Below are 19028 nucleotides of genomic sequence, written 5' to 3'. Positions count from 1 at the left end.
AGAGAGCACATGAGAGGGGGAAGGCCAGAGGGAGAAGCAGACTCCCTGCCGAGCAGGGAGCCCGATGCGGGACTCGATCCCGGGACTCCAGGATCATGACCTGAGCCGAAGGCAGTCGCTTAACCAACTGAGCCACCCAGGCACCCACCTTTTGTTTTTAAAAAAAAAAAAAACCCAAAAGCCACTATGGCCTCAATTTTAAAAGAGCTGCCTCTGACTCAGCAATGCCAGCAGATCTGACATTTCTCGAGCGAGCCAGGGGTGGGAAGAGATCAGGTCCTTTAGCCAACACTTGAAAGTCAGCCCCTTCCCTCTCTTTCTGGGGAATGAACAGGGCTCACCTGCTTCCTCTTCTGGCCTGGTGATTGGTACCATCCACTCCTCTTTCCATGGGGTCAGACGCCTCCCCTCTGTAAACACAGAAAACACACCCCCACACAACTCCTCCCTGGATCCGCTTTAGCTGCTGTCCTGTCTCTCACCCTCTCTTCTCTCTCAGGGGCCAGATTTCTGGGAGTGTGGAAGGGTCTTCATCTCCCCTGCTCTCTGCTCTGCACCCCATCACCCCTGCCACCCCTGCAGTGCGCGCACGCGCGCACACACACACACACACACACACACACGCACGCACACCTGTGCCCCCAGGCAGCTCTGTCCTCTTCCTCTGTCCATCCCTCATGATTGGTCTCCCCGCAGGTGTCCTCCTGTCATTCTGTACCCACCTCTGGCCAGCTCCACTCACCCTGATGGCATGGACTTCCCCTACGAGTCCCTCTGCCCTGTCGTCATTCTTCCCCATCTTCCCTCCACCGACTCACTCCCATCCCCGCTGCCCTGCGCCACATCTGAGCCTGTCCATCTCTTACTCCTCACCTGATCCATCCTGCTGCAACCCGGCCTCCCTAACCACCAAGCCTGGACTTCCCAGGTGCGGGTCCGGTCCGTTCCGTCTCTCCTGCGCAGTCCTCCTGTCTGTAGGCATGGCCTCGTTTTCTTCCACGACCCTACCAGCGGCATTGGCACCACCTGGGAACTTGTTCGAAATGCAGACCACCCCCCCTTTCCCGGCCCTCCTGAAGCAGCAGCTCCGAGGGTGGGCCCAGGAACTGACATTTTAACAAAGCAGCCAGGGGTTTGGAGGCACGTGAAGATGGCGGACCCCGCTCTAAAGCAACCCCTGGCTCCTTATGGGTCTGCTGCTCTGTGCCCTCTGTCTGCACGTTCTCTCCCCAGGCTCCCACTGGCCTTTCTAACCAGGCTCTTTCTTCCTCAAGAAGAGGCTTCTCTGACCCTCTTCCCTCCCCTCCTCCCCCTACCCACTGCTCACCTGAGTGCCATCTTCTCTGTAGGACTTGGAGCTGGGGTCCTTGGCAGTAGCTTCGGGACACGCGGGTCCCTGTGTGCCCCTCGGGCAGGACTGCCTATCAGGGGCTTCGTGTCCGCAGGGCCCACACGGCGCCTGGAAACCAACAGTGTTGATTAGGAGGGTGCCGATTTTTCCCGATTCACGTTCTTCCAGCGGGTCATTGGGTCCTGAGCTGTAAGACTGACGCAACCCAGGAAATCGTCCCTGATTCTGATGATCCTATCTAAAATGTTAAGATTCAGAGTTGTTGAAGAAGTGAGAAAAAATATTTTATCAACAAAGCTGTTCTGTGAAGGGTCATATACATGAAGTGGTAACATTGTAAAAACTGTGACTTTCTCCTAAAACTTCCTTTCAAACCCAGGATGTCCCTTGACAAAATCTGTCCTAGTCTTCTGCTTTATTTCTTCTTTGTTCCTTTCTGTTTTCCTTAACAGGATAGGGCAGAAGTAAAGTTCCGGTGGTGTTTTCCTGCAGTAAAGAAGGGCATTATGTCTTTGGCGCTTAGTCCTGAGTTTATTTGAGAATGTGGCCCTTCAGGGATTTTTTTTTTCACCCCATCGAGGCCCACTGGCTTTGGATAGGAAAACAGGCAGACTTCGTTTAGGGGGCACTGAGATTTGTCGTAAAACTCTACTACACGAGCATTTCTTTACTCTTAAGATTCTTCATTGTTGTGTTTTTTTTTTTTCCTCTTGTAGATTTATTACATTAGCATTTAATTACTCTTCATGACAGTATTAAATTTCATGAGTGATTTATAGTTTTAATAGAGACTTGTATGATTTATTGCAGTTGGCATTTGAGGTTTACCAACTTCTTAAAAGCCATGAGTACTAGAATTGCTTAATCTGACCCTGTCCAGCACAACCACAACATGGGTGAAACCCCAAATTCAAGTGTAATAGGATGATGTCTGTACCGCCCAGACCATTATTGTTTGATGTTACAGTTTCCTGTTGTGATATGTGTATAAATATATATGGGGCGGGCGGCGATAGTGGGTATATGTGTGTTCTTCAGGAAGAAAGAGTGGGGAGTCCTTCTGTTTTTTTTTTAAATATGCTCCCCAGATGGCTTCCTATGCTCTGGCTCGGCAAGGACAGGTGTGACGAGGACCCCTGAGGTACAGTGGCATGGGACCAGCTGGTGACAGGCAAGGGGCTCTCTTTCTGTCTGCAAAGGGGCTCTGAGGCTAGGCTGGGCAGTGTGTGGCCCGAGCGGTCAGGGCTTGCCCGCTGTCCCCCAGGTGGCTTCGGGTTTCTAGGGGGCCACCGGCCCTCTCCACTGTGGGGTCTCTCACAGCCACCACAGAAGGACCGGCTCTAATCTCACCATCCCTCCCGCAGGCTTCCCAGTGTGCCCCAGCTGTTTGCCGGGAAAGCTGGGATCTTCAGGACACCCCAACAGGCATCGCGCTCCCGTCCTGGTCCCTGTCCCGGAACTTTCTGCCCGCGTGCATCCACTAGTGGCCTGCCCGGGCCCCTGTGCTGTTCCCAGGCACAACTCTGCAGCTGTTGCAGAAATGAATATTGTTTCAATGGGGGTGTTGCTTCATTCTTTTAAACCGGGGGTAGCTGCTCACTTTGGTGTGTTCCCAGATGATTTTATTGACTTGAACTTCTAGAAAAAAAAGGTGTGCCCTCGCGGCCCTGCCTTCTCCAGAGCAGCCCTGTGGCTAATCCTCTAGGGCCCTCAGCCTCCGGGCAGATAATCTCTTTGGGGTTATCTGTTAATTACCAGTGAATGTGTGAAGTATTTGTGAAAGGGCTTTTGAAGTGAGTTCCACGCGCTGCTTCTTGGGCTTGAGCGCCAGGCCCCTGTTTCCCCGGCAGAGGGTTTCCCGGCCCAGCTTGGGTCCCCTCAAGTGCTGGTATTCTCTTGCTAAATTGTTTGCCTTTCTAATGAAGTGAACTGTTTGTTTGACTCCGCAGTGGAAGGTATTTAACCGGGACTAAAGTAAACCTTGGAGACATTCAAATAAGCCATGCATATCTGCTTTGTGAAGGGAAGGAAAACAGTCTGGCCTCGCTCCCCTCCGGGAAGAGTCGTTAAGGAACTGTTGAAATGATAAACGGAGCACAGAGAGCGGATATTGCCGGGCCAGGCTGGGGCTTTTGTGCTGGCCCTGGCGGGCCTGGGAATTCCTCTACCGGGGCCACAGGGGAGGAGAGAGCCGTTCAAGGCTTGCAGTTCGTAATTGTGATTTATTTATGTGTAGCGGGACTTCTGCTTCATTCAGTCTTGATTAAAACTAGCCAATTAGCCCTCAGGATGGCTGGCGGATGGTGGGGCGACTTTGTTAGTGATCGTGAAGGCTGGCCAGGGAGTATCATGATGGGGGCCAGCCTGCATCCTCCCTGGCCAGTTGTGGTGAGGACCTGCTCCCTGCCGAGCTGGGTCCCCGGTGTCCCCCGGTGTCTGGGAGAAGAGTCTCAGGTGCTGGGGCGAGTGGGCCAGAGGACATGTGGCCGAAATAGGGCCCACCCTGTTCCTGCCTCTGGCCCTGGGGAAGAGCTGAGCTCTGATTGATAACTGGGTGGATGGAGGAGGAGGACTTCTAGCTGCTTTAGACTTCGTCAAAGGGTGAAGCAGCAGGGCACCTGTGAGGGGAGGTATTGCTGTACTCAGGAGGAGCGAAGTGATTTTTGTAGGCCCTACTGCAAGAAGAAAATGACAGGCCCTTGCTCAGAAACTATTCCGAATTTCCAGATGGCCGTGGCAGGACATGGACGCAAGCAAGGGCTTCTGAGTGGGGGCCTGGGTCATGCACACAGCCCCCGGGCTCGGCAGTCAGGGGGAGATGCACCTGAGGCCAAGCTTTGTCAGTTCCTACCTGATGCCTTTAACTTCCTGTCTTCTCTCCTCCCTGTTTCCTCATTTGTGAAACACTGTTAGCAAACACTTGCTTCACTGAGATGTGTAATGTAATATTAAAAATATGTGAAATGTTGGGGCGCCTGAGTGGCTCAGTCGTTAAGCGTCTGCCTTCGGCTCAGGTCATGATCCCAGGGTCCTGGGATCGAGCCCCGCATCGGGCTCCTTACTCAGCAGGAAGCCTGCTTCTCCCTCTTCCACTCCCCCTGCTTGTCTTCCCTCTCTCGCTCTCGCTCTCTCTGTCAAATAAATAAATAAATAAAATCTTTAAAAATATATATATGTGAAATGTGTTGAGGGTAATCCTTAGCACGTAGTAAGTGCTCAGTGAGCAATAGCTATTTATTATTTGAATCTTTCTGTGGCTGTAATTTTTTTCCCCTTCTCCCCCGATGGTTGAGCTGACGACCACGTATGGCTAATCTGGAATTCGGGGGACGGAGTTGGGTCATTGCCACAGAACTCACTGAGAAACAAAGACATGGAGAACCCTTCACGTGCCTCATGGTCAGTGAAGGCTTGAGTGCAAGGGCTGAGCCATCAGATGAGGTATGATGTTGAAGATATCTGCGTGAAGAAGTTGACTATTATGGATGTTCACTAACATGTAGGTATTGAAGGAGAAGCACTTAGAATTAACAATACCCCTTAAATGTGAGTACTTTAGAAGTTATGAACTACCTTTACCTATGTCTCTTGGCCCCTTGAGCAACTTTGTGGGGTAAATAGGGCTGGGTCTTACTGACCTTATTTTATGGGTAAAAAAAAAAATCTATGTTATGATTATAGTCATTATTGTCATCTGTTTCTATGTAAATCTATAAAACATGGTTTACAATGGGAAGCATTTTCAGCTGTGTGGACAGACGGAGAGAAGCCATTTACTGTGGGAAGGATATACCCAGTAGATATTGTTCTACAAAGGCTGCCTTGTGTGTATTCATTATTCAGTGTGCTGAATGTTTGGCCTTCTGATTTTGAACAAGGGGAGATTGAGTGGGAAGGATGGCTTTTCTAAAATTTCCTACAAAAAGTGTACTAGAGATTGGGCTCCAAGACGACCAGTAGGTTATCATCAATTTGGTCAGTTTTATGGAATCAATTACTAAACCCATGCTTTGTTTTAAATACATTGAGATTCTCAAACTGTCTTTCTTTGGGTCTTTATTAACACTTAACAAACAGCAAAGGGTGAGAAGCAGCCTTGCTGTCGAGAAATGTGTCTGGATTTGCCGACTAGTGGAAACTCATTGAGAAAAGTGCAGGACACAATCATCTTTGGAAGGGTGTGTCCACTATTACTGGAAATGATACATGTCTGTGTATTAAGGCCATAGTCCCTAGGGCTTTAGGTGTACCCAGGTGTAGATATGGACCCCAGAAGTAGATCACGTTCTCTGTCCTCGGGGGCCCATGGGAAGAACGAATGGGCATCACTGAATTTAGACACCTGCTAAGTATAGTTTGTTAAGACAGGGTCCCACGCAGTTGGTCTAGAAACCAGGGTCACTTTGGGAAGAGGGAAGAGAGGACTCAGATGGAGATCACATTGAGAGCCTGGGCCCTTTTAGACAAGGTGAGCTGCCGCCACACCCTGGTGGAGGACTCCGGGGGAGAACGGGCCAGTTGGCACACCTTCTGAGGCAGTGTATCTCTCACGGATCACTGCAGAGGTTCGAGGTAGGATGCAGGCCGGTGGGCCGTGGGCAGTCCTGGGAGCAGTAGCGGAGGTGGGCAGGCAACCCGGGGCCTCAGGGTGCTATAGGCAGCGAGCCCAAAGCCCCTGCCCAGTGAAAGCGGTCTCAAGACCATTGGCCTCTCCAGAGAGAGTGTCCCTGACAGTGCCCAGCTGAATAGACTAGAAGGTTTGTGGACACCCCCATTTATCTATCATTACCCTAGTCCTAAAGTGGAATGCTGGCAATTGGAATTGCTGTTGGGTGTTTGGAGCAGTTAACTTGTCTGGACTGTAGGATGGCCTCTGTTCTCTGTAGACACGGTGAGGTGTTCTACCAGAAGTTTGGGTGCTCAGGGCGAGGCGCCTCCTGCCTGCAGGACAGTTTAGACATCCAAGGGCATTACCGTGAGAACAGGTACTTTAGGAGACGGCAAAACAGAGATAATCTGAAATTTATTTAGCATCCCAAAGGAATTAGGCTAAGAATCAAAAGAAAGTCAGATAAGATGGTGGCGAAAGCGAAGGGCAGCCAACAAGAGAGGAAGTCCCAGTGTGAATCTAGGGAGTGGACCTTGGAGTTGTTCTGAATCCCATGCGGGCAGTTCTGGGGCTTTTTATCTGCATAGCCAGGAATTGGAGAGGAAAGAGTAATACAAGAAAAATGAAGAACAGTTTAGTTCCTTACATTCTCATGAGCCAAAAAGTGTGAAGGAGATTTTTTTTGTACCCTAGCAGCAGTGGATTCTCCCCGTTCTCTCTGACTTCCTTGCTCATCCTGGCAAGAAAATCACTTTGCGGGCTTTATTATTTTATAGTCATGGTGAAAGGAGCCCTTAAAATAAACTCTTTCCTTAAAGGCTTTGTGTGTTCCTGCTTCAGGAGGCTTCATAGACAGTGAGAAGTCAGGGTTTAAGGGACAGGAAAGTGGAGCCTTTCAGGGTTCCCGGTGTGCAATAAATGTGCTGGAATTTCAATGGATTCCAAAGGCGTAACAATAATAGCATTAAGAACAGGCCAGGGCCTTTGATGTTATTGACAAAAAGAGGGAGAGTGTGGGCGAGGGGGGCCCTGTCATTTGTGTCCTGAGCTTTTAAACTTTTGACCTCCAACCTTTTGTGTCAAAGAGCTTTTCTCCATATGGGTGTTAGCCTGCTCAAGTATCCCGAATTCACTGAAGCATCAACATTTTCTTGGCGGGAAAGGGCATTCGGTGTCTTGGAAAAGGTCCAGCATGGGGAGGTTATTGCTGATCGCCCACCATTGTCTTCCCGGGCTGGGGGTGGAAGGGTGGGTTTGGATGGTGGCTTCGCACGCCCACCTGAAGTGACTGGCCATGTGGCAGGCAGCAGGCAGCCTCGCAGGGCTGGAGGGTGAGCAGCAGAGCCTTGGTGAAGCCCTGTGTGTGCAGGCATCTCTTGGGACTGGCCCCGTGCGTGTTCTGAATGTGGGAGGGCACCTGGAGTCCTGCACAGGGAGGATTCCGAAGAGATGGTGGGGCACCTATTGCTGGAGGCCTGTGGGGTGATGGGAGTCATGCAACGCCTGCGTGGGAGACTGGCCCGGTCCACTGCCGCCATCCCATGGCTTCAGTTTCCTTCCTAGTCTTCTCTGCACCCTTCGCCATTCCTGTAGTAAACATTTAGTGGGTTCCTACAAGGATGGGTGTGCCTCTTCTGGGCCTGGGATGGAAAGTAGACAGTCCTGATCTGACAGTGGGCCAGGGCAGGGATGCCCGGAATGATCGCGGAACAGAGTAAGCACCTCTCTTCTTTATGGCTGTTCATCTGCCCCAGCCATGCTTACAGCTCAGTCTTGAGTCATCTTATACTTGTGCGAGGGAGAGTGCTTGAGGAGGAACACCAGGGCCCTCTGAGAGCTTCGACCCTAGTGGGAGAGGAGATGGGGGAGCGCATGGAGGTGCGGATGGAGTTGCACAGGTTGTCCATGGTGCTCCCACACAACCCGAATGATGGAGAAGGGAAGAAGGAGCAAGTGTTCCCTCCGGGTCCCTGGCAGGACTGACCAGGTGGTATTTGCATGAGTCTCGAAGTCAGAGTAAAAGTTGAGTAGGAGGGAGTTCGTTCTCCATCGAGGGGACACCGGAGACAATGAGCGGCTGCACATGGGAGCACTGACATGGGGATGCAGCCAGTTGTTGGGGGCCTTGACTGCCCGTCGGAGGTTGTGTTGCATTGGGAAGGTGATCCTGGGCCACTGCAGACCCGGGGAGCAGGGAGGGACATGGCCAGTCTAAGTTACAAGAATATAAGTCTGGAGAATACAGTTTAGATAAGAAATGATAGAAAGCCTGAACTCCGGCAGCCTCGATTAGAGCCTCAGAGGGCTGACTTTGGAGTGAAAAAGACACTGGTGTGCCATGCTTTCCTGCATTTGCCTGAACGAGGGCCGTCACCATCGCTCTCCAGTGAAAGAACGGGCGGACTCATCATACCTGCTCCTAGGGTTATCAGGAGACATAAGTGAGGCCATGAGTCTAAAAGACTTAGTACAGTACCTGACATGTGTTAAAGTACTCATACTTGTGACTGTTTCTATTGTTATTAGTAATTACTGTTAATGAGGTAAACCTTGAAAGGCCTTTGGTTACTGATTGATGGGAACTGGAAATGGCCTGGCCAGTGGAGTTTAAAGAGGAGAGAATAAAAATCTCTCTCTCTTTTTTTAAAGATTTTATTTTTATTTACTTGACAGAGAGAGAGCATAAGCAGGGGGAACAGAAGGCAGAGGGAGAAGCAGGCTCCCCACTGAGCAGGGAGCCCAATGCGGGGCTGGATCCCAGGGCCCAGGGATCATGACCTGAGCTGAAGGCAGTTGCTTAACCAACTGAGCCACCCAGGTGCCCCAAAAAGTCTCTCTTTTTAATTAAAGATTTATTTATTTGAGAGAGCAAGAGCATGATCTGGGGGAGGGGCAAAGGAAGAGGTTGAATCCCAAGCAGACTCCCTGCTGAGTGTGGAGCCTGAAGCAGAGCTCCATCCCAGGACTCTGAGATCGTGACCTGAGCTGAAATCAAGAGTTGGATGCTCAACCACTGAGCCACCAGGCGCCCCAAAAATCTACTCTTCACCAGTTTCTTGTCTGATACTGAACCGAATGAATATGTGCCTCATTTATTTCTCATTGGCTGCAAAGACACCAGCCAGCATATCCCTGAGGTCACTGCTGGTTTTCCACTGTCATCAAAATATTTCTCATGCGGACTTGGATGAGTGGCCTCATTCTGTGCCATGGGACTCTCCAGACACAGGTAACTAACTCCCTGATGCTCCGAGCATCAGCCCCGTCAGTCTCTGTCCAGGTCGGGCTGGGGCTCCTCATGCCCCCTGCTTCAGAAGCAGAATTGAGACTCCAGTAGGACTTCCCAGTGCCTGGACTCTGCCACCTCCAGCATGCTCTGCCAGCCCAGTAGAGAGAGCACCTCCTTGGGTCATAAGGCCTTAGTTTCATGCAGCTTTGGGTAGATCATTTAATTTTCTGAGCAGATAGGGGAAGTGTCCCTTCTTAACTCTCTAGATTGTCATGATAATAGGAAATAAAGAGAAACAAGACTCAGGGGAATAATAATAAAGCTTTGGAAATGATTCTTGGGGTTGCCAAGAGCATCCCATGAGGAAATGTGTATGAATTTTATAAAATATAAATCACTGTATTCCTTTGCTATCACGTTTCACTACCTGTTTCTGCTAATTTTGCAACACTGAAAAAGTGTTTGGGAGCTCTTTTTTGAGTAGATTTGTTTTGGATAGGATACAACGCCTAGACCTTACCTTTGTTGATTAATTGTTGGCTTACTAACTAAACCAGGCAAGCTCTGAGTCCACTGTGTTTCCAAGGCCTCTGTAGTTAGATCCAAGATACCAAACACTTTTCCTGCAAACATTTCATCCTCTGCTTTCATGTTATCAGCATTAAGATTCCTAGTGCAGATTTTTGGAGCTATGAATTTGGCTTTTGAATTATGCTGTACCAAAAAAATGGTCATTGATATAAGACTTTGTGATTAGTAATCAATTCCCATCTCTTAATTTCCAAGCTTACTATTGTCATTGGAAATACACCATTAGTATATTTCAAAGTAAATGGATTTGCCACTCTTAGATGTAGTGAATCCTTATATGTTGTCATGTGATCTCCCCCAGAGAATTCTGCGGTTTAAGTAAAATGGCTGTGAACCTTCTCTCATTTCTCTATGCTGCCTTTTCTTCTGTTTACTTTTTCTCTCTATCCTGGCAGGAAAGCTAGAGACAACAAAAATGTCATGGATGCACATATATGCGATCATGAGCAAGACACATTCCAGAGACTGGGTGGAAGGATTCCTTTGGTTGACCACTAGATAGATGTGGTCTATTTCCATCATTGGGAATCTAGGGGATGAGATTTTTAGCTGAGAAATGTGCAAAGGCTTGCTGATGAAGGAAGTTAGAAGGAACCAAAAAGGGGAGAGATCAGTTGTTTGTTCACTACCCATGACACATTCAAGGTGGTAAAGGCAGAGGGCTATTTGTCATTTTCTTTTGGAAATACGTAATTATTTGTTAAGGAACATGGCATGGATGGGTTATGGTATGACCCGAGTGTAGTGCTCTGTAGCATTTAGGTCTAAAATATTAATTAATTTAATATGCCTATGTGCTTGCATGGAAGAAATGATAGAAAGATTGTTGTTTGAGTAGTGGGAAATGCCCATGGAAATTTACATATTCAGGAGTGCCAGAAATAAAATTCATTGGGTTTTAATAGCATAGTTTTTGTTGTTATTTAGCTTTCTAGGGGAGTGCCCATGTGGCTCAGTTGGTTAAGTGTCTGCCTTTGGCTCAGGTCATGATCTCCAGGTCCTGAGATCGAACTCCACATCGGGCTCCCTGCTCAGAGGGGAGTCTGCTTGTCCCTTTCCCTTTGTGCCCCCTCCCCCGCTTGTGCTGACTCTCTCTCTCTCAAATAAATAAATAAAATCTTTAAAAAAAATAATCAGCCTTCTATGAAACTTTGTGTATATTTTACTTAATTTATAAGGAAACTTAAATTTGCAAGTTTAAATGATTATTGCCATTATTTGCTAAATTTATAGTCAATTTCATTCATCAACATGCCTATCTTAGAATTTGTTTAGGATAGGTTTTGCCAAAATCACAGGATAAGTATCCCTTTTCAGAATAATTACTAGTATGGACACTTCTGTAAAGATATTTTTAAGTGACACAGATTGGTATCTAAGTACTTTACATATGTAGTGCTATCAGTCAAAAATTACATGGATAGGAAAGAAAAAATCTGTGGGCGGTTTTTCTGAAGGGTAAGAATTTCAGAAAATTCCTTTATTGTGGTGCTCTAGGACATGCAGTTTCCTCAAATGGTTTTCTGTAAAAAGGCCAGGCAATAAATATGTCAAACTTCGTGGGCCATGTGTTCTCTGTCATAACTAATCAACTCTGTCGCTGTCGTGTGGAAGCAGACATAAGCAGTTTATAAGCAAAAGAGCATGCATGTCTTTTAATAAAACTTTATTGACAAACACTGGCCCACACACAGTAGTTTTCAGATCCCTCCTGTAGCGTATTCTTTCCAAGTAAGGCTCCTGCCGTGGTATAAAGTAACAAAATAATAGGTCTTTTTTTTTTTTTTTTTAAGGGCAAGACATCTATAGATTTCTCAAGTATATTAGAACCAGTTTTTAAAACTTGCGCCATGCTACAGAGGGTCTTATAAATGCTAATGATACTGGAGATGTTTTTCACTTCTGTGCCACAAGCGTGTGAGACCACAAAGAAGATTCCTCATGCGCCGTGGGGTGAGTCCACCGGGTGTTCGAGTCAGTCCACTGGGTGGTGTCTCCCTCAGGCCACCGAGGCCTGGCAGAGGTCTCGCAGGGACCGAGGTGATGACTGGGGATGCCCAGGGTGGAAGAGGCAGAGACAAGACCCCCGGTGACTCTTCCCCATCTCCCTGAAGGGGGAAGGGTCTCTCTCCCTCTCCCTTTCTCTGGCTTGAGACTTCCCATTCGATAGTCACCGGGTGATTATTTTGGTGATATATTCTGGTATAGTGGCTGGTGGCCACATGGGATTTTAATGATATTTCTGCTGACAACAGGCGATTGAGTGAATTTGAGGGGCTTGGACATTCCTACGGGCAGGGTTTTGCCCTAATGACAGGAACAATAATCTCTAGTTCTGGTCTTGAGTAAGTTCCAAAGTGAATGCGCAGATGACTTCAGTCTTTAAATTAGCCAGGAGAACTTGGACCCTCAAGTACCCTCTGTGAATTATACTCCTTTAGGGCATGAAGTGAGCCAACTTTGATCTCTCTTTTTTAAACTGCAATTTTTATATGGAAATTTCATACCTTAAAAGACAGTTTTCCAGAGTGGCATCTAAGAGATCTTCTAGCCCGGGGATCCTAAAACTACTTCTTGGGAGAAAGATGCAACCAAAGATAAATCTCGAAGTGTCTTTGTCTGGCTATAGCTTTTACGATCAACCCAGGCTGTTGTGAAGAGACCTCGAAATCAATGCCTCTCATTCCTAATGAGACCCTTAATGCGTGCCATGATGACAGCCAGCATGAAATCGAACACTGACAACTATACCCAGCACAAATATTTTTACTATGCATTTCAATTTAAACACGTGTCAAGCCAATTACATATTTATGGGGTTTAAAGGCTATTCCACTGAAGCCTTGGATAATACGCACTCTTCAAAGCTCGGGTTAGTACAAGAGGAATTTGGTCTAATAGTCAAGCCTCTTGCACGTATGCAATAAATCATCTTTGCAACCATAAGCATGTACAGTTGACTGCTTACCACGGCTCCGCAGCCTCACCCCCACCTGGTAGAATTTTAATTCCCTCAGTAAAATTGATTCTACCAGTTCTGCACATTATTCTCCCCGTCTTCCATTTAGCCCGTTAGTTTGCTGACAGTAGAGTACACAGCACTTAGCAGCTGGTTTGTGGAACCATCAGTCAGGAAATTGTATGATAAATAGGAGGTAGCCAGGTTTAGTGGCACTTCCTTCTGCTTCAGCAGTTTTCTCCTGACTTTGGAAAAGTCATCATGCGGTGTTTTGTCAAGGGCCCGAGCAGGAGAGGGCTGCAGTGTGGCATCTTTCTGCACACATCCACTTGAGTTATGATGTTCCACAGCTGCGCTGCTCGTGTGTAAATAGTCACCCGCGTAGTGGTTAATTATGGTGGCTGCTGGCGACACACGCCTGTTCTTGTCGTGCGGGTTTTCTTGGATGGCTCCTTGGGCCCGTGATGGAATACACTGCGATCTTCCACATACAAATGACAGGCCAGGGTGCAAGGGAAGCACCCAGCATTGGAGGACTTGGGAACTTTTTTCTGTGCGAGCAATGCATGAGGGTTAATGTCATGCGATGGCACAGATGGGACGGGACAGAATCATTGTTTTTTTTTTTTTTTTTTTTTTTTATTCTTCGTTTATACCATTAAGCCGTGCTCAGGCATGTCTCGAAGTGCAGGAGGGGTGTTGCAGTGCATTTTTCCCAGAAGGTAGCTCAGGAGCTGTGGTCTCCACTGATTGCGGATGCACCAGGAAGAGTTGTTTGCACAGACTTCATCAGTCCAAGAGAACTTATTTTAGGCTGCATCAAGAGGGAAGCAAATAGAAAGAGTAAAATGCTTAAACTAAGACCAGATGTGTGTGCTCAAATCAGATCAATCCCATTAATTTTTGTTCTTTATTTACCCTAATTCCAGAATGCAGAATCCACAGATTTCCTTAGGACATAAATAAGCACATACTCTCAGTCAGAATGAACTTTTAAGCTCACAAGACATCAGATGCAACAGTGAGGAAGGACAACGAATGTCCCAATAATCGCATCTTCCGTTTTCCTCTCAAATTGTTTTTGCAGTGCTTGGTCATTTTCTCTTTCGTTCTGGAAGGAGAGAGGGCGAGAATAAGAGTGAATTAAAATCTTGTTAAAATACCTTCTCGTTAAAGTGAAAAGGTGGCAGTGCCTTTTAAATGTCCATGACAGCCCTACAGGTTTTCTTGGGGAGGAGATTTTTATGCTGCTCGGGTGCACTCTTGATTTTATAGGATCAACAGGTCGGTCTTTGCCTGTGTGCACATAATCAGCGCAACTTCATGATCAAAACTCAAACGATGAGAAGGGGTGTTACTTCCTAGATGTATGATACTGAAAGTGGAATAAATTCACACATTTTGAGCCCCATGTATATGAAAAATGTGGATTTGTGCCTTGTCGTAATTCATCGTTGAACCCACAAAGAGAAAAGCAGATACGGTTGACACCCACTTATCTGGTGGAGAGAATTAAATCACACAGATCACAGCCAAGAGCCAGGGAGGGAAGATGTGAAAAGATCTTCCAACTCTGATGTGCCTGTCACAATGTCCCTCAAAACAGTCCTGAAAAATATGTGGGAGAAACCCTCAGGAGGTGGGCCAGACTTTTTGAATGCTTGACTGAAACACAGTGCTCGTGGCCTTACTTCTCTGATTTCCAAGAGCAGATGACGTGAACTAAGTTTGAAGTCCATGGGAGGCAAGTGTGTTCACGTGAGCAGCAGCCACTGAAGGAGACCCCCACCCTGCCCGCGTCTGGTGGCCATCCCCTTCACCCTGGACTCAAATCTGACACACTGAGGCCTGGTTCAGAATTCAAAATCTGGAAATATTTACTGAACGTGTGTCAGACTTCCAAACTAGTGAAAAAGATTACTCCACTCAATTGTAGGTTGTTTTAAGAAGGATGACTCATTTTCGTCGAAAATAGTTAAGTGAAATTGGACATTTTGGCTCCGCAGGATGACTGACTTGCGGGGCGCCCGGACTGCATTTGACATCAGTGCTAGATCAACTTTCAGACTTAGCATGCCAGCCATGAAGATTTGCATTACAAAAGATGCCAACATCCTTTACTATTAAGTCCTAAGCAGTGCACTTAAAATAGAATTGATTTGTGTGTGTGTGGAATTTATACAGCGTATAGTGTGGCAAGTGATGAGGTAGTTGGAAATCCTTCGCCAGTTCCGTTTCCAGCGTGGCTGTTCTTGGTGATATCACAGTGACTAGCCGGGCCCCACGATGATTCCTCTTCTCCCTCCTTTATCTTACAAGCAGCCCTGGATACAGTCAGAAAGCCTTTGTGTTACAACATTCCTCTCCCAGTCCTAGAGGTTTTCCAAGAAAGTTTCCACATCTGGTGGACCCATAGCTTCGGGAATTGCCTTGGTTCTGTCAACGCTGTGTCAAGAGTGTTTCACTCTTATTTTATTTTTTTTTCCCTCCTAACCTTACTAGTCGATTCTCAAAGGAAGGAAGCAAGGGCAAAGTTCGAACAAGGGAAGTAAGGTTTCATAATTTTTTTTTAAAAAGGTTGTTACGTTGACATTCTAAAAGATGCTTGTTGAAGAAAGTTTAGGAGAAAGAGAAATGTATAGGGAGGAAAAGGAAAAACACCTGAATTCATCTCACACACACACACACACACCCCACTCAGACACGGGGACGTGTGCACATCCACGGTGCGGAGGTGGGTCACGCCTGGTCGTGTTTGGCACAGCCCCTCACCTCCACCTGGAGCTTCTATGTCCCTTCTTCCAGACGCAACTCAGAACCTGTTTGCGGGGCCTCATTTGGATCATCTGTTCTACTGGCTACCTCAGGTCCAGCAAAACCTTCAGACTTTTAGAAAACGCTGGAAGCCCTCCTGAGGCACCTCTGGCGTGCACATCAATCCCTGGGACTCTCTTCGCATGCAATAGCATGCGTGTGTGGAAGGCAATATTTGAAGAGAGGCTTCGGTGTATATGCTGTAATGCAGGGCTCACGGCCGTGGAGACACCTTCGCTCCATCCCTTTGCTTCCTGAAACGTGGGGAGAAACTTGGGATCAGCCAAGCTTCTCATGATAAAATCTGGCAAAATTCTCTTCAGGTTTTACGGTGGATCACTATTTAGAAAAAAAACAAAAACAAAAACGTTCATGTTCAGATTTGTCAGAGATGGTCCGCTTAAGTTACTCTAGTCAAAGGAGTTGAGGAACTCTCTGAAGTAGTGCACACATGGGAGCCCAGGGAATGCGAACCCCAGCCTGAGCCCGACAGCGGAGAGGCCGGTCTGGGTCCAAGGTGAATGTCAGGGCTGCCGGCCTTCCTTTGCTCCCAGCCTCCCCCTGTCAGTGTGAGAGGGTCCGCCCACCTCCTCCGGCCCGGTTAGCCCATTTCTCTGGCTAACCTGTAGATTTGCTGTCCTTGTCCTTGGGTCAGGACTGTGGAGGCCTGACCCAGGACAGGAAGGAGGGGAGTGTGCCTTTAAATGTTAAAATCACGTGGGCGTGTGTGTGTGTGTACCATGCATATGTATGACAGAGCAGACATACATGTATATAGTCCCATGGATTCTAGCAGGGACTTTAGAAAAGACTCTTTCTTTTAAGAAGCATCATGGATACGAGAGAAACAAAACTAGTCTTTATATTACGTCTTGTCTAAATTTCCATTGACGGTACAATTATAGAAAGAAATGTGTGTCTTGAAATCTGTTCCTTTTGGTTTTGTCACTCCCTTTACCCTTCCCTTCAGGATGGGACATGCCTTATTCCCCTTTCTTGTTTTTCCGTGTGGGTTGTCGCCGCGTTCCTCACCCCCATGTCCTTGGGGGTGCAGGTACAAGGTGCGTGGTCGTACTTCTGGGGTCCCCTGTGGCCTCCTAATGACCTTGGAAGAGTATTTCCACAGATTCTCGAAAGTGGACCCGGCCTACGTTGTGAAGGCAGAAGCACGGTATGGTGTCGGGGGCTGGGATTCTGTTTCAGAGCATTTCTTTTATACATGCTGGATTTTCTTTCTGTTTCAGACCCTTCTCATCTCTTTCCTGCATTCCACCCTCCTGTACCAATCGATGCAAGACATCATGAGGGGCGTTACCATTATGACCCGTCTCCAATTCCTCCACTGCATGTGTAAGTAGTAAAACTTGACCCCTTAACGAAGCAGAACTGAGCACGAGCTCTTCCTGTCCCACGACGTTTTGTTAACGGTGCGCCTCCCGGGCTTTGAAGATGTGGTAGGAGTATAAGATTTACTTTTGAAATATGGCAAGCCTGTCTGTTCCTGGACTCACTGAAGCAGATCCCCGTTGCTTCCTGAAGAATGCCTGTCACACTAGGTGGCTGGCAAGTATTCACTATATATTTTGCTGACGTGTGTTCTGTGGGCTGTAAATACTAAATTAAACAGTCGAGGTCTAATGGAAACTTACCCCTCAGAGAATATGTATCTGGGAGAGATTGGGTTTGAAGAGTTTCATGCTAACGTTCCCGTTACCTGGAAGTTCTTCCTGTCCCAGCGAGCACAACGAATTGTCATTAAATTTTCATGGAGAATTTTCAGGGCCCCCATGCTGTGGCCGGCGACAGGGACTTGATTGATGGAAATGTCTCCCAAACAGAACGGCACCCATGATCAAGTGCGTGATTTACACAAAGATAAAGGGAAAGAATGATGGTGATCATGTACATTAGAAAAGAAAGCAGAGCATTTTGTGGAAACAAATATTATCTCACCCAGGTTGGGGGTAAAAAGAGTAGTGGACTTCCACACTAAGATGGTATTCTCTTGTTGTCATGTCCGGAGGACCGTCTGGAACTGTAATTACCGGAGCCAGCGTCTGGGAGGGGCCGCCCTTTCCTCATGGCCTTGATGTATACATTTAGTCAGATCTGGTAATCACCCTACATTCTGAGACAGTAAAGTTAGAAAAGCACAAATAATACTTTGAAGAATAATGCTGGTTATTTAGATGGTAGATTGCGTCTCCATGGCCATTAGTTAAGCTGTGTAATTACGTATATGCCAAAGAAAAATGAAGTTGTTTTAAAACAAGTCCTCCTCTGTGAGCAGAATTAATTGATATTAACAGCCGTAACTACATGCCCATGTACACATATAATATTTTACCAACAGTTTTTTGGATCCATCCCCCATTATTGAATTGTAATTTCAGAGCAGATTTGCCTGGAGGTAAGTAATAAATCTGTGTTGCAGACTTCCATGAGCATTAAAGGAGAAGTGGGTATTTATAAAGAGGGAATACAGAAACTTGTGACTTATTCTTTGATTTTTCACTGGAACACAAGGAAGTGTTCACGGGGTTCTGAAGCCTGCTAAAAATATACTCAAATAAAACCATGAGGCCAATTAAAAACCCGTATACAAAAAGGGAAGGACGTTCCAAATTCAGGCCAAAACCTGCCGTGTAATTCACCCCTGTGGTCTGGAGACTTTGCGGGGCAGATGGGCCCACAAAGGTCCTCAACGAGGCTCTGCCCCGTGGTACAGAGCCAGCAAGGACCAGACCAGCTTTGGAGATGCACATGGCTGATTCCTCCCAGACTCCAGTCTCTGTGACGTGGTAATTTAAATCAGATTTTCTGTGGAATTTCAGAATTCTTTGTGCTTCCCAAAATCCTGTTACAGAGAAACTTCCCCAAAAAATGAGTTTATATGATGGAATGAACTAGTTCCTATGGGTTCATTATAGTTTGCCTTGTTATTAAATGCAAATATGAATTTAACCGTTAAAAATCCCAAGTCTTGGTTCTTTGGCAGAATACAACAATAGCAAGCCCTCACATAGCCCACACGTTGTGTTCTGGGCCCTGATCACTGTACCTTCAGTATTAGCTCACCTGTGATAAGGACACGGCAAGATGAGGCAGGTCAAGTTTGGAAAGTCCTGGGGTTGGGGATTGCATTTCAGGTATGACTGCTGAGCTGGGATTTTTATAGGTTTTAGGGACTTCCTGCTTTTCCAGCCAAGCCTTCGGGTACTTTCACACAATTGACTAAATGGTTGTCTAGCTTCCTAAATAGACCGTTTCCAACATTCACAATGTCAGGCTAGTCAACCTTCCCGAGGCCCACAGGAGAGTCCTGGAGGCTTCGGAGCATCATTGCCGTGGGCAGAGTGTAGTGAGGAGGTGGGTCTGTGGCCCCCCGGGACTGCTAGCCCTAGCAGGGTTGTAGATGGGGAACCTGGGCTTATGCACTTGGCTCCGGGAGGGTAGGGCCCATCTCTCCCGTGCG

At 47.2% G+C, this 19028-nt stretch overlaps 1 protein-coding gene across 2 annotated transcripts in view; it reads left to right on the top strand.

Annotated features, from left to right (window-relative positions):
- The window catches only part of GLI3 (GLI family zinc finger 3), a 276807-nt gene that overhangs the window by 135486 nt on the left and 122293 nt on the right, over nt 1-19028 (top strand). For both annotated transcript variants that reach the window (XM_064575454.1, XM_064575455.1), the window contains exon 4: nt 16798-16903. In XM_064575454.1, coding sequence (XP_064431524.1) covers nt 16798-16903 — 106 coding nt within the window. The remainder of the gene's footprint in view (nt 1-16797; nt 16904-19028) is intronic.

Source organism: Mirounga angustirostris, unplaced genomic scaffold, assembly GCF_029215605.1.
Source record: "Mirounga angustirostris isolate CCGP_5_RB_7025 unplaced genomic scaffold, mMirAng1.0.hap1 SCAF_12, whole genome shotgun sequence".
Lineage (NCBI taxonomy): Eukaryota > Metazoa > Chordata > Mammalia > Carnivora > Phocidae > Mirounga > Mirounga angustirostris.
Note: the sequence above shows the minus strand (reverse complement) of the source record. Positions and strands in the feature narration are given on the sequence as shown.